Here is a 15,918-nt window from a genome sequence, read left to right on the forward strand (position 1 = left end):
GATCAATATTCAAAATCAATGATTAATACAATAAGTCAGAAAACAACAATTTCCAATACAACCATATGAACAGTTGAAGAACAACAAGGAAACAAGTCGGCGAGCTGAAAATCCAGGATTTTTTGGCTGTACATTCTTACACAGTAAAAGTTGAACTGGTTATAGAGCGCTAATGTCACAAAGCTTCAGTTCTCCCTTCCATGTAAGGTGGCGTCGGACTCAGAGGTGTTGTGGGTTCTCTGGTCCCTGAGCCCTGACTGGTGCAGAGGGGGAGGGATGGGTTAAGACTCACTTTGTTACCACAGAAGGAGATGATATCCTGCGTCAGTTCCCTCACTGCTAACCTGTGTGTTCATGGCCACTGTGTGTTAACGAGGCCGGACAGACCAGCTGCAACGATGCAAGAAGATCCACAACACAAAAACAAAAGCACAAAGACCTGACCCAAACGCAACACACAGTGGAAATGGGCTCTACATGCATCAAGTGCATGCATGTATATGCATACACACACACACATACAATTGAGTAATCATGACTCAGGGTTCGTGTGGGTGACAATTACTCAAGGTAAAATGCTGAGACTGCGTAAGTGTGTATGAGTAATCATCCACACTGGATTTACAGGTGCCATAGTTTTCTGGAAAGGCCTGCGTCACTTGGTGCTAATTATAGAGAAAATGTGTGAAAACTAGGGACCGACCGATGCGGTTTGTTTCTCGGGCGGCTGAGGCTCGGTGGTAGAGCAGCCACCTGCCAATCAGATGGTTGGTAGTTTGATCCCTGGCCCTGCAGTTACATGTCAAAGTGTCCTTGGGCAAGACACTGAACCCTGAGTTGGCCCCGATGCGGCCCCATCGGAGTGTAAATGTGTGATGACTTTCTTCTGATGTACGGCAGCCTCGGCCACAGTGTACGAATGGTTCCAGGACTATGTTACAGAGCTTTGAGTAGTCAGACTAGAAAAGCTCTACATAAGAACAGTCAATTTCCACTTATCAAGGCTGACACCGATCATTAGTAGTTATTGAAACTGATTTCAATCTGATTCCAGATCGGCCCATCTGAGCTTTCATTTTCTCAAAGTCAGAGCAGGATACCCAGGACTCGGTTTACACCTATCTCCATTTCTAGCCACTGGGGGGCCACAGGCAGCTGGGGGAATTATATTAATGTTAATAACCTCATAAAGTGACATTTTCATGTTCTTAGTTCATTTTGGTGGGATTGTAGGCCTTTATTTTCACAGGACAGCTGAAGACATGAAAGGGGAGAGAGGGGGAGAAGGACATGCAGAAAAGGGCCAGGGGTCTGAGTGAAACCAGCGGCGGCTGCGTTGAGGAGTACACCTCTACACACGTGCGCCTGCTCTACCAACTGAGCCAACCCGGCAACGTCGTTTGGTTTTTCCTCTGGAGATCTGCCGCTGCTTATGAACTCTACTTAAATAACTAGCTGCTATCAATGCTAAGACATACTGTCTCAGCACATTATCTCGATGTTCCCTATAACTAGAACCAAATTATTTCATGACATTTCATTTTAAGTGTCAAATCACAACAGGGGTTATGTCAAGACACTCACAGCTAGAGTAGGTCTACACCTTATTATAATTTACCCAACAATTCCCCGTTTGAAGTCCATTTCAAGAAACACCCATTGGAAAATGATTTAAAGATGATGGAAGTCTCCCCTTATTATACATGCAGCCTGTTCAAGGAAATCTAAATTCATCAAATGTCTGTGTGCACAGTATGTGTGTGTGTGTTTGAATCCTTCAATGGAGTGGTGCAATCGTCATAGCAACCAATGACAACAAGGGACACTGTCACCCATACGGCTCTCCTGCACTGGCCAGCAGGGTGAGTGGTGCTACTGTTAGCAGAGCACAAGAGCTGGGCTGTTCCAACAGGAGCAGACCCCCCCCCGATCAAACTGCTCTGAAACATTACTCTCCACGTGTTAAAACATAGGCAGTTCTTTTAGAAATGACGGTAGAACAACAAACAGCGAGAACAGAAGGGCTTGTCTGGACCAAAAATGCTCACCTCAAAGCAATGAAATGTCATAAATCCTATGTATATGATGGCAATAACATGTAATTAGTGTGATGAAAGAAGCCTTGTATATTGTTTTTAATGTGATGGATTTAATGACGCTCAGCAATAAAAACCATTTAGGGTTCCATTTGCCAAGAGCCCTTCAGAAAAGATCTAAAATGAGAGCTTGTTGATACAGGTTACAACACACACACACACAGACACACACACACACACACACACACACACACACACGCACACTGACACACACAGACACAGACACAGACACACACGACCGATATATTGGCCACTATTGGGCATTCCCCAAATTATTGGTATTTATTATGGCCACTAAAGAAAAAAATTATATTTATATTGACCGATTATTATTATTTTTTTAAATGTTTATTCATCAGAAGCATTTTTAATGACAAATAACTGATATGTAGCATAGTTGTTTATTACGTTTTTTATTTTTATTTTTATTTTTAAATATATATTGGTCGATATATCGGAATATCAGATTTTTAAATGACCAAATATTCATATCGGCTTTAAAAATACTTTATCAGTCATGCTCGCTCTCACACACACGATCATAACACACAGTGCTTCAGGGTGATATGTCTCAACATAAATAGACAAGTAATTGTTTTTTTCTTCTTTTCATCCATTCACTTTCCTTTACTCATTTGGACCTCTAGCATTTTGCTTTTACTGTCTATGCCGTGAGCCGGCCCTGGGCAGGCTAATTGATAAAGAAATGAAATGAAATGAAATGAAATGCAAACAGTTGCCGCCCCAGCGGAGACACAGCACATAAACGGAGTATACACAGCCTATCAACTGTCTGCCTCTCAGAACCCTCTGTGTCAACCCGCCTCAGTCTGGTAGAAAGTTGTCATCTTGTTCTCATTAGGAGGCTGGAGTGAGGGAAGAAGAAAAAGGAGAGGAGGGGGGGTGGAATAAATGAGGTCATCACTAACACTGGCTCAGGAATATCTTTGGGCTGGAGGAGGGGTCGGCCGGGTGTGGTTTGGTGAAAGAAAGACGTCCTCCATGTGTGTCGGAGTAGGAAAGAGAAAGAAAGGAAATCGCTCCGGAAAGACAGCCGATTTATTCTGAGATTCTGCAGAAAACAGACAAGTTTGCTGGAATGTCTCTGGTTGTTTTCCTGAAAAGTGGGAAAGGAAGTGATGTATTTTCTGTTTACAACAGTTTGAACGACAGCTGTGAACAGTTAGGAGCATGAGCAGTGACAGCCACAATAAAAGCTCCCGACACTTCTCATTCATCAGGCTGCTGCATCTAAATGACAATTATTCAATTATTCACCAAGAGTATAGATTCAAAACTACATTCTGCATGTCAATATGTGAGGAGCTTGTTTTAGCACCAACCACCCAGGCAAATCTCCTTGTAAGTGTTACTTGCATGGCAAAACAACCTTAATCTGAGTCTGATAATAAGGATATAAGAAGCAATCAACTCATTATGCATGGGTATTTAAAATGAAGCAAGATTCTTGTCTGCACATATTAGCTGATAATAAAATAGTGAGCAAAGCATATGCGTTTATTGTACGTCACATCCCCCTACGGCCCAAAAATACCCCCCCCCCCCTTTCCCGAAAGCACTCATTTCAAATTGGAGAAAATCTCACATATTCACGTTAGTCCGCGTCTGCAATAGCAAAGCTCAGTGGGATCAGTTTCACAGCATCGCTTTGTGTGTATGTCTCTATACACACACACACAAAACACACACACAGGAAATCAATACAACCTACAAACGCAACAAATATACTGTAGAGACATGGTATCGATAGTGTTTTTCTGCTGTCAGCTAAAACAGGTTCATTACTGTACGTTAGGGCGGGGGGGCGAGAACACTCTGTTGTGATGGAGCTTGTCTCACACTGTTCTCACACCCTGTGCATGCTGGGAGAGATCTTTTACAGGAGCAACAATTCGATGGATGCTGAGGATTGTTTTACAGTCTGCCACCAACGAAATGACAGATTATTCATCATCTGCTACTACTAAAATAAGCATATGTGTGCAGTTTATATGATGATGCACGAAAGTCTCTATTTAATGCTCATTATAGAGTATGTAAGTATACAGGAGGGACTCGTACAGTACTTTTCTCTTTAGGACTGAAATGTGTTCATACCACAGTGTCAAGAAGTGCATATTTTTGCCTAAATTTGTTCCAGAATCAGCCTTTATTAGTTTGACAGTTAGAACATGAAGAGTGGGGGTGTCTGGGTGGCTCGGGTGGTGGCCTAGGTGGCTCGACGCGGAGGCCCCGGGTTCAAATCTGGAATCCGTCTTCCCCCCCACTCCCCCCTTTAACGTCTGAGCTGTCCTGGTGGGGCTATAGGGCAAACAGCTGGGTCAGTAAACACTGACCTGACTTCAAACAACAGTTGAGACCTTCCACACACGCACACGCATGCACGCACGCACACGACTGGCCTGTCAGGTGATATTCTGTGGCATAGCGGACAGAGGGAGTCGTTTTAAGAAACTCCTGGGTTTATTTAACCTCGCGGCCCCTCCGGTCTGTCTGTCGCCTGCTCTGGGAGATGAGTCTATATTCAGCTCAGACCAGGATATCGCCTGGATCAAGAGCAAACACACACGCAAACAAGAACACTGCATAGATCAGGAGTCTGTCTTTGCCAAACACATACACACACACACACACACACACAAAGCGTGACCTTGATTTGTTCAAATAGATCAGAATCACAGCATTTAGAAACAGAACAGCTAAAATCTCTAAAGAAACTAGAAAACTAGTTATTCACACTTAATTCACACAAAATATGAAAGTAAAACTCTAAGCACGTGTTTAAATCGTACCCGCCAACTAACAAATAACAGCAAATATGATCTGCTGTAACAACGGTTCACACAGAGTTAAAAAGTCAAGTGTGTCTGTCGCACACCCAGGCAGCACGCTGGTCAGGGTCAGACTTCTCAGGGAAGGGGTAGCCAAGGGTGCAGCTGTGCGGCACACCCTGACAACACACACACACACACACACACACACACACACAAGGTGATGGCACAGCCCAGGTGCCATCATCAAGGGTTGTGACATCGCTGCAGGAGGGGTTGTGTGCTTGTGTGTGTGTGTGTGTGTTTAGTGAAGAGAGTGTATAAAGAAGATGACATAGATCAGTGTGCTCTGTGGGTATGTGTGCATGAATGGGACTACGACATTGTATCTGTGTGTTCTGTGCTGTGGCAAATGTAATGAGTGCTTGTGTGCATGTGATTGTGTTGGTGTGCATATTTGCAGGGAGTAGTTGGTTTTTGAAAACATAGTACACTTGTTTCTACAAATACTGAAACAAATACCGTATCTACCGACGTTTCTTGATTATTACTAAGTGTCAAACACAATAGGACGTCACACAAAGAGGCCGTTTCATTAACAAACTGGACTGCTTTTTTTGGTGTTAATGCCCTGTTAGAATGATATGCGGAAGGAGAGGAAAAAGGATGAAAGGATGGAAAGCCGGCGTCTAGTGAAAACATTGGGTGAGTCTGAGGGCGAGCCGCCCCTTTTCCTGGCATGGCTGATATTATACTGTAAGAGACACACACTTTTATGCTTCACTGACCGATGCAGCGCCAGCGCCACACACACACACACACAGTCAGAAAGCAATACAAATCTACAGTGTATACATGTATTCCCAGGATGAGCGCTACGTGCAGCCTGTGTGTTTCATTCCAGTGTAAGCTAATAAAAGTGGTCTTGTGTGACGGGCCAGCCATTCCTTCCAGTCTTTAAAAAGCTCTCGTGGAATGGCAGGGATGAGTCACAGCTGCCAGGGAGCCCCATCATGGTTAGTGGGACACCGAGTCAATCACTCCCTCATACGTGCTTTATTCATTCACTCAGGCCAAGCAGACACTGATGAGGACTGATGTGAAGAAGCACCTTTTTCTTTTTCTTAAAACTTGTTCAAAGAGTATAGGCCACTTGTAACACACTCCTTTCAGGAAACTCACAGTGGTATGCTCAGACTGGCCAGGAATATTTCAATTGACTCCTCACATGTTTTGCACAGAGAATATCAGCTTCTTCCTTCCAACCGTCGCTTTAGAGTTCATGCTTTAATCACACCAGACTTAACTCCTTCCTACATGAATCTATCCTATTGCTAAACCAGCAACATTAAATCCAGTGCAGTATTTATTCAGGGTTACAAGTCTCCAAGACCTCTTCTGGGTGTATGTTCATGTCATCTTCAGTTGTTAATAACCCCGATTGAGACGCATATTCCAAATGCCCTGCATTTATGCCACTTTTCAATTGTACCAGTTTTGTCAAGTCTCCATCATAAGGTTTACTTTATTCAGTGTGACACTGCATTTGGGAAACACAGAACACACATCCAGCCCCATAGCTCACCTGGTAGAGCGGTCGGAGTATCAATCATGTAAATATAATAGAATGAGGTATAAAAAGTTACACTAAACATTTAACTTAATATACAGTAAGAGAAAAGTCCCCCCGGCAGCAGCTGTGCTCAACATCAGCAGATATCTCCAGGAAGTCAGGGGTCAGGATCTAAACACACTTCTGGAGAGACACATACACACCGCCGCACAGAAGCTGGATTCATTTTCACACACGTGTGCTCCAGGCATGCACACACTCACACAGCGGCATAGCTATGCTCTCAGAAGACCCAAACAGTGAACGCACACACACACACACACACACACACACACACACACGCCAGGGATGTGGGTCAGCAGAGGCTATGAACTGGAGCTTAGAGCCCCATGTTCCACTGCGCTTGACCGGGCTGCGAACACTTCCACAGTGGGATCTAAATAGCAGTCCGTTTGCACAAAGGGTCCTGAGATATCACTAACAAGTGCCCTGTTGGGTTGTCATTTATCCAGCACCATTGGCTTTGGTTGGACCGTATCAGCCAATCAGCCTGCTCACAGCGCATTCTCGGTGACTCGCCCTCATGTAGCTCTGAGCTTCCTGGTACCACGACAACAGTCTGGCAGAGCTCCCTGTACTTGGTCCGTAAATCAGAACCATCCAAAAAAACGCTTTTTACACAAGAAACGAACCGACTCTTGGTTCAGTTTAATCCGGATTAAGACCACATCTTTTGGTCAGACCCATTTTCAGCCATCTGGTCCGGACCGTGGGCCAGGGGGAGGTTTCACACATGGAATTTTGGTCCAGATCAAAATAAAAGGCTTGAAAGTCCAGACCAAACAAGGTAGATGTGAAAGCCCCCTTAGACATAATTTCTTAGCTAAGGTTTTTTGATCCAGTAACTTGGCTGTCTATTTGTATTTCCTCAAGTGGTTTTTTTTAACAAATTAATCCAATTCTTATTTTTGGGGCATTTTTAGCCCTTTACTGATAGGACAGCTGTAGACAAGAAAGGAGAGAGAGAGGGGGAATGATACGCAGGGTCTCAGGTCGGAGTGACCTCTATAGATAGATAGATCTCTAGGACAAGTCCTGGTGGCTCCATCTTCTTCCATTTAGGATGATGGAGGACACTGTGCTCATTGGGACCTTTAAAGCAGCAGACATGTTTCTGGACCCTTCCCCAGATCTGGGGCTCGAGACCATCCTGTCTCTGAGGTCTACAGACCATTCCTTTGACCTTATGCGTTTGTGGTCTGATGTGCACTGTTAACTGTGGGACCTTATATAGACAGGTGTGTGCCTTTCCAAGTCCTGTGAAACCAACTGGATTTACCCCAGGTGGACTCCTCTCTAGAATGATCAGTGGAAACAGAGAGCCCCTGAGCTCAGTTTTGAGCTTGATTGCAAAGGCTGTGAATATTAATGTATAAATGATTTCTTTGTTTGGTTATTTTTAATAAATTTGCATAAATCTAAAACATTTTTTTTTAAGTTGTCATTATGGAATATTATGAGTAGAATTTGGAGGACAAAATAAATACTTGAATCCAATTTGGAATAAGTCTGTATCATAAGAAAATGCGAAGAAAGTGAAGCGCTTTGAATACTTTCCATTCGCACTGTATTTTCTTTCAACTTACACAAAAAAACATCCGTCTTTCGTTGTTATGTTGTAGGTTTTTGCGATGTGTTTTTCGCGCCAACTGATATCACGATGACAATAAAAAAATATATAAACAATACATTGTGCAGCCTTAGTAAGACTTTCAACAAAATGAATAACTGACCAAAGAAACGAAAAGTAAGTCCAGACGTCGGACTGCTGATGTAGACCTTTCACTCACGACTCAGCAGGACACACCATTTAACCGTTTGTTTGTAATTTAGAAGAGAACCAGTGCATACCCCGATCCCAAAGGGTTTGGCGTCAAGGCCGTGGGGGCAGTGTAGATCTGTGTCAGCGAGGCTGAAAGGTTGTCACACACACACACACACACACACACACACACACACACACACACACACACACACACACACACACACACACACACACACACACACACACACACACACACACACACACACACACACACACACACACACACACACACACGATTGACATAGTTGCAAAGAGAGAGAGAGAGAGCTGGCCTCCAACCATGTCAACACTGCTTTATGATCAAAAGTGTCACAGAAGGAACTAGAAATCATTACCTAAAAATTAAGTTTGGCTTCAGTTCTATTTCACGCTAGGGCCTTAAAAGTCATTTCAAAGCTGGACTGTCTCATGGTCTGTAAAAACAAACTTGTTCCTCGCAATTTGAAAATATGTTCCAAGATTTCTGTCCAGCTGCAGAACTTTCAATGGAACAACTCACAGATAATTATCTTCTGATGATATTTTCTATCATTGGTCAAATTAACAGCGTAGCACTGGTACTGTATGATGACTGTAAAGGAATGAGTGTGGTTGCAATGGCATGCCAACGTTTCACAAAGAACCTCCTTCCATACTAGTTTTCTATTTTGAATGCATAAGGAAAGGAGCACAATGAAAGTTGTTGTTACTGCTAACATGAGGGTAACTTAGTGTGAGAATAGCAGGGGCAGAAATACAACATAGTTTCATAGCACCTACATTAAATACACCTCGTATGTAATAGTCCAGTGTGTCCCCCCACAGCCGGAGCACGGTGGCCCAGCGGGGACCAAACCCACACACAGGGTTTCTGCACGTTTCACCAAGTCTATTTAAGACTTTTTAGACCATTATGAATGAAATTTAAGACCTTCATCACAACATTAAAAACACAACAATAACCAGCAGATGTCAGAGGCGGTGAACAACAATTCTGATTTCCTGATTTCTGAAATTTACTGAACTGCTTTTACCACAGCAGAGAATGGGACCGTGTGACCTGCTGCCGTCCGTCAGCATCAGCCGCTCTCTCTCAAACCGCCCCACAGGCAACAGATGAACTCGGCTGTAAGGAAACGTCCACTGCCCGGAGTCAGGCCGCTGTGAGTAACTTCTCAACTAACCTCACAGGCGATGCAACGCTTCAGGCCGCCTTCATACGGCCTGGGTCAACCTTTCTTCATGTCTACTAATCCAAGCGCCACTCACCCTGTCTTTGTCGTCGGCCACGTCGCAGAGAACATCGTCCAGGTCGAGGATGCCGCCGTCGCCGTGCTCCAGTCGGTGCACCTGCAGCCAGTAACTGGCATCCTGGGGAAAGAGGGGGGAGAGACACATGGTTAACACACACAGAGCCAGAAACCAGGTAAAAACATCAAGCAGATGCTAAACTGTTAATTAAATGTGTCTGAATTGCTCGCATCCAAAAAGACATAATGTACATAACATAATGGAGGGAAAAAAAAGTCATTATTATGGTAAAGCAGTTGAGAAAGAACAGAGCGAGACAAAAAAAGAAATAACGTATTTACATAATGCCTTTAATAAAAACCCAAGACACATTACAGAATCCCAGTGGCTATACTAAGGGAGGTTGTAGGCTGTGGTGAACAGGTGGTGTTTAAGGAGTTTCTATTTAACACGTCCAGGGGTGTCACATCGTGGATATCTGCAGGGAGCGTGTTCCAGAGGGAAAGGGATGCAACACTAAAGGCTGTCTCCCAAGGTACAGAGTCTGGTCTGGGCCGCCGTCTGAGGACTGCAGGTTTCAGGGTGGGGGGTAGGGGTGGAGGTCAAAGAGAGGTACTGTGGGGCAAGGGGCATGGAGGGACATGTAGATGAGAAGGAGGATTTGATATGTGATGGGGGACTTCATTGGGAGCCAGTGAAGGTGGATGCAGGTTGGGGGTGATGTGCTACTAGGTCTTGGTTTGTGAAGGAGTGGAAGAAAAGTTGGGGGGTCTATTAATCAGTATTCAGAAAAAACTGCAGCTCAAAGTGCTTTACACACAGCATTATGATACATATTAGAAATAAGAGGAAAATACAAGGTATAGTATTCCTTTAATCACAGTAAACAGGCATTTATGGGATTTACGGACGATAGATAATTGTGAAAATTCCCCTTAGCGTCTTGACATGAAAAACATGTGCAGAGATATTAAAAATGAATGCAGCAATAAAGTGGTCCTCTAATACTGTATCTGAAGTCTCTTTATATAGACCTTAGTGGTCCCTAATACTGTATCTGAAGTCTCTTTTATATAGACCTTAGTGGTCCCTAATACTGTATCTGAAGTCTCTTTATATAGACCTTAGTGGTCCCTAATACTGTATCTGAAGTCTCTTTTATATAGAGCTTAGTGGTCCCCTAATACTGTATCTGAAGTCTCTTTATATAGACCTTAGTGGTCCCCTAATACAGTATCTGAAGTCTCTTTATATAGACCTTAGTGGTCCCTAATACTGTATCTGAAGTCTCTTTATATAGACCTTAGTGGTCCCTAATACTGTATCTGAAGTCTCTTTATATAGACCTTAGTGGTCCCTAATACTGTATCTGAAGTCTCTTTTATATAGACCTTAGTGGTCCCCTAATACTGTATCTGAAGTCTCTTTTATATAGACCTTAGTGGTCCCCTAATACTGTATCTGAAGTCTCTTTTATATAGACCTTAGTGGTCCCCTAATACTGTATCTGAGGTCTCTTTCCCAGAATTCAGCCTTGGTGCAGAATTCCAGCCACTAGAGCCAGTCCCACAATAAGCTTTCCTTAGGATGCGACATTTCTCAGTCTGTGGCTTTTGAGGAGGAGATAGGGTTACCTCTGCAAGGCAGAGAAAGGGGATGTAACCTTTCCCTTTATGATGTCATAAGGAGCAAGATTCCAGATCGGCCCATCTGAGTTTTCATTTTCTCAAAGTCAGAGCAGTCTACCCAGGGCTCGGTTTACACCTATCTCCATTTCTAGCCACTGTGGGGGCCATAGGCCGGCTGGGGAACTCATATTAATGTTAAAAAACCTCATAAAGTGACATGTTCACGCCATGGGACCTTTAGCTCGCAAAGTAACACGAGATAAAAGGCTTCCCTTGGCGGGAGAAATGAAGGCATTAAAAATGCAAAAAGAGAGGCATTAAAAAAAAGAAGTGGAAGGTATTGTTGTTATCAGAAAGGAGTTATTAAAAGTGAATAAAGTAATGAGTATTTTTTTTATTTCAATATTCTCTGCCTTATGATATTGCTAGTTAAGTGTTTAGATGTTGGATGAATTCTTCAGAATACATACTAAAAGTGGGCCAAGTATGTTAAAGTTAGGATGGAAAACACGCTACAAATATTAAGTAGTTTTGCCATCTTGCTAAACTCACTTTCCCCCTTACTCAAATGAAAGGGGATCTAAGTCCAGTTCAAACCGTCCTCGGAACAACAACAACAGGAACAACACTTGTAAATGTGTCAATCCCTTAGATGTTATAATTTGAAGTTAGAAAACCAGACAGAAAGATGTGAGACTAAAAGCCGAAAGAAATGGCAGCATGCAACAGCAGAAGGGGAGCTAAAAGGCTGCATTAGGGTGCTTCCTGTCAGCTACATTCACTGTCAGACTGTTGGTGACAGCCGGTGTCACTGGGCGTAACCCCCCACACAGAGACCCTGTGGATTCCAGCTGATGGAGATCAGCGTGAAAATCTGAATTCACACACAGATCCCTATGCCACTGGGAATTCCCATTACTTTGATCAAACTGGGGGTTTGCAGTTCGTCCTATTTATCTAGACATATCCAGACCAGAGCTCCTGGAAATCTAAGTTTAGCTGCAAAGTCATTATCTGTCACAGAAATGCAGGAAGTAGCCAACGTTCATCAATTTATCAATTATGGCAAAAGAACACTGACAAATTCTACGATAGGTCACAACACTAATTAGGTGACTAATGCACTTTTTTAAAAGTAAAAATGTTCCCAAATATTAAGCGGATTAATTAAAACTATAAAAATATCTGAGCTGTCAGATATAGTATGTGTCACATGTGTCCAGAAATATCTCAATGGAGCCTCATGCACACAAACAACAACAGGACATGAGGACGGCAGGCTGGAGACCCCGGCTGTCCTTAATTTACATTTAAAGGGCCCATGTAAAAAAGAAAAACCTCCATGCTGTTAGTGAGATGCGGTTTCTGAGTGTCCTCTGTCTTCAGTCTCCGGGTGAGCTGTCCAACACCTGCACGGCTTTCTACGTCACTAGAGACGAGGTGGCTAACCGTAGCATGCTAGCTCGTTCTCAATGGCTAAAGACTGCTCCAACAGCTACAAGTCGACCATAATTTCCAAAAGAACTACTTCCTGTCCAAAACTGGTGAGATGTCTCACTCTGGAGCTAAAACAGAGACCCAAACACACAGGGTGAAAACAGGATCTGCAGTAAAAATATATATGAAAAATAAGTTTTTGGGGAAAATGAAACCATGGAAACCTATTCTGATACAACCTCAAAATAGAATTATGAACCTGACAATGAGCAGAATATGGGTGCTTTAAAGAAGTGGTGTTGTGACATGTGCGTATGTGTCTGAGTAATTCTTTGCCATTTTTTGGCCCTTATGTGTGACAGGACATGACAAATGAAATAGGAGAGAAAGGGCGAGTTGCATCCAGCAAAAGAACCGAACCAGCAGCCGCTGTGTCAAGGACTGAGCCTCTTTATACAGGTGGGCTCCCCAGGTGTAAATTTAATTTAAAATAATGAATTTCTGCAATTCAAGCAGATTGGTTACCGCTTTAAAACAGAAATGAAGTTAGCAACCAGAAGTGCATTGTGGCATTAAAATAAAGTAACTGTTAGATGGGTTGTATGCAAACAGGAAGCAGAATAATCCAAAACAAGGGGAGAACTATAGAAATAAAAGGTATTTCTATGGGTATAGACATAAATGGTATTTCTATGGGTATAGCAATAAAAGGTATTTCTATGAGGAAAACAATCCAACTCAGATTCTCAGCTCCCAAACAGACAATGCAGAACACACAACAGCAGTCCAGAACTCAACAAGCCTTTTTCAAATCAAAGCACAGAATGGTTGTCCAGCACAACAAACAAAAACAAAAAGTCTAAATGTATTATGGCAACACGGATTCAAACCCACTCCTCATACCACATAGTACGAGTGCAGGTACAGCAGGGCGCTGACCAAACAGCCAAATGTCTCTGGAGGACTGTCGGTTGTCAGAGGACAGCGACTACGAGGCTGAAAAGAACTTGAGTGACGGCGAAAACGACGACGACGTTGAGTGGAACTACCTGGAGCTCGTCCAGCTGCACAACAACCTGAAATGCTTTGAACAAATCTACTACAACAATGCACTGGTGGACCAGCAGGTAGGCTGACCAATACCTCCACCTACAGCTGGAGCTACTCCACATCTTGCAGTACAGCTAATTGTCTCCGAAATAATTGCGATTAACAATATAATCGTCCCTTCAGTCAAATTTAAAAAAAAAATTTTTTTATAAATTAATTTTGTTAAAACAAATTAAAGTTTTGAATGAATCCCAGGATACATCTCTTGGTCATATCCCATGTGACCGAGATAATGTAATAACACAAATACAGAGCCTATGAAGTAAACCATGCCTCTTATCATAAAAACATATTTTCTAATTCTGACTATTCAGTTAGTATATGCTTGTTATTATCAATATAGACTACGTAATTGTATATCACGATATAGGATTTCATCACGATATGATTCCATTGAAAGATTGCAATTGAAAAGTTCAATAATGTCCAGCACTAAATTTGGCATATCTAAACAAAATCAACAATTAGCAAACACCTCAAGACCTTAGCTAATGTTAACAATTACCTGACTGACTGTGGAGGCCTACCTTAAACTAATGAATCTATCAACTATTCTTTCATTTATCTATTATTATTACATGAGGCAGCATGAGGTCTTGAAACTTTATTCTCAACAGTACACGGAGAGCGACGACTGGCCCAGCTTGGACTTGGACTCTGAAAACTCAGAGTTGGGTCTCATGCAGGAGTTTCTCAGCCGTGTTTTGGGGGACGAAGCCTCTTCTTCTTCATCATCGTCATCTTCCTCCTCCTCATCATCTTCTTCTTCATCTTCATCGTCCTCATCTTCGTCCTCATCTTCGTCCTCATCTTCATCATCGTCTTCATCCTCATCGTCCTCATCATTACCGTCTTCATCATCATCATCACCATCATCATCCTCATCATCCTCTTCGTCCTTGTCTTCGTCCTCATCGTCCTCGTCTTCGTCTTCGTCCTCGTCTTCGTCTTCGTCCTCGTCATCGTCTTCGTCCTCGTCATCGTCCTCCTCCTCCTCCTCCTCCTCCTCCTCCTCCTCCTCCTCCTCCGAGCTGACGCCGTGCGGGGCCGGGCCGAGCTTGCACGGCAGCTTCCAGGACGATGTGCAGCTGTATGAGGAAGTAGTCACCACATCTGCATTCATAGAGCATGTGGATCCACAGGATGCAGACCACAAAGACCACCAACAGGATGCAGACCACACAGACCACCAACAGGATGCAGACCACACAGACCACCAACAGAATGCAGACCACATAGACCACCAACAGGGTGCAGACCACACAGACCGCCAACAGGGTGCAGACCACACAGACCACCAACAGGGTGCAGACCACACAGACCACCAACAGGATGCAGATCACACAGACCACCAACAGGATGCAGACCACCAACAGGATGCAGACCACGCAGACCACACCGACCACCAACAGGATGCAGACCAAACAGACCACCAACAGGGTGGAGTTGGAGAGGAACAGTTGTGAAGCTGTAAGCAACTATCTAATAAACCAGTGCTTTGTTATCTTTATGTAAATTAATTTAGCAAGTGGTTTGAACGAGTCAGGGCAAGGAAGCAGATTCTATGCACTTTGTTTACATTGTCCATATCAGTGAGAGTTCATTTAATGTTTTAATTTAATTTCCCACCAACATAGATTCCTCTTCTCAAAATGTGCCGGTGCGTGACACTCGGTTACGTCAGTTAAAAAGCAGCGGCAGTCAAAAAACAGTGTAACAATACATCATTTGAAAGGATGTGTCCTTCTATCTCTGGGATGGTATCTCCCATCACGATGCAGTCCCTCTCTTTGTACCGCCTTTTCATCCTCCTTTACCTCTTGTTCTAGCTTTTCTCCTGCCCTACCAAACGTTCCCTCCATTCTCCAGTCTCACTCTCCCTTCCCATCTGTGTGTGTCCTTATCAAACTTTAACAGAATGCCGTCCTACACTTGACACACATTAAGACTGGTTTCATATTCAGAAGCACTGCAGTGATTCGTCTCTGGGAATCTTTTGCGTATCCATCCAGCTGGATGCAACGCTGCAGTGGCGTGGGCTAACAGCAGAACAAACGCATTTCTTGTCTAACTTGATTTGCAAGTTATGTGTGACACTGTTGTGCGTTCTGGAGTGCTTCTCATCGATAAAAAAATGCACTTCGCTGCAGCCCTCTTCCAAGCCCCC

At 43.4% G+C, this 15,918-nt stretch overlaps 1 protein-coding gene and 2 long non-coding RNA genes across 14 annotated transcripts in view; 2 read left to right on the forward strand and 1 right to left on the reverse strand.

The window, feature by feature from the left end:
* LOC117953801 overlaps nucleotides 1-9,420 on the forward strand; it is an 11,827-nt gene extending 2,407 nt beyond the window's left edge. The window contains exon 3 of the long non-coding RNA XR_004658688.1: nucleotides 9,409-9,420. This is a non-coding gene — a long non-coding RNA (uncharacterized LOC117953801). The remainder of the gene's footprint in view (nucleotides 1-9,408) is intronic.
* The window catches only part of pard3ab (par-3 family cell polarity regulator alpha, b), a 229,154-nt gene that overhangs the window by 177,002 nt on the left and 36,234 nt on the right, over nucleotides 1-15,918 (reverse strand). For all 12 annotated transcript variants that reach the window (XR_004658687.1, XM_034887133.1, XM_034887134.1 and 9 more), the window contains exon 2: nucleotides 9,595-9,696. Coding sequence is in view for 11 of the 12 variants with exons in the window: in XM_034887133.1 (XP_034743024.1) it covers nucleotides 9,595-9,696 (102 nt within the window). In the remaining variant the exon portion in view is untranslated. The remainder of the gene's footprint in view (nucleotides 1-9,594; nucleotides 9,697-15,918) is intronic.
* The window catches only part of LOC117953802, an 18,537-nt gene continuing 15,974 nt past the window's right edge, over nucleotides 13,356-15,918 (forward strand). Inside the window, exon 1 of the long non-coding RNA XR_004658689.1 lies at nucleotides 13,356-13,768. This is a non-coding gene — a long non-coding RNA (uncharacterized LOC117953802). The remainder of the gene's footprint in view (nucleotides 13,769-15,918) is intronic.

Source organism: Etheostoma cragini, chromosome 12, assembly GCF_013103735.1.
Source record: "Etheostoma cragini isolate CJK2018 chromosome 12, CSU_Ecrag_1.0, whole genome shotgun sequence".
NCBI classification, from domain to species: domain Eukaryota; kingdom Metazoa; phylum Chordata; class Actinopteri; order Perciformes; family Percidae; genus Etheostoma; species Etheostoma cragini.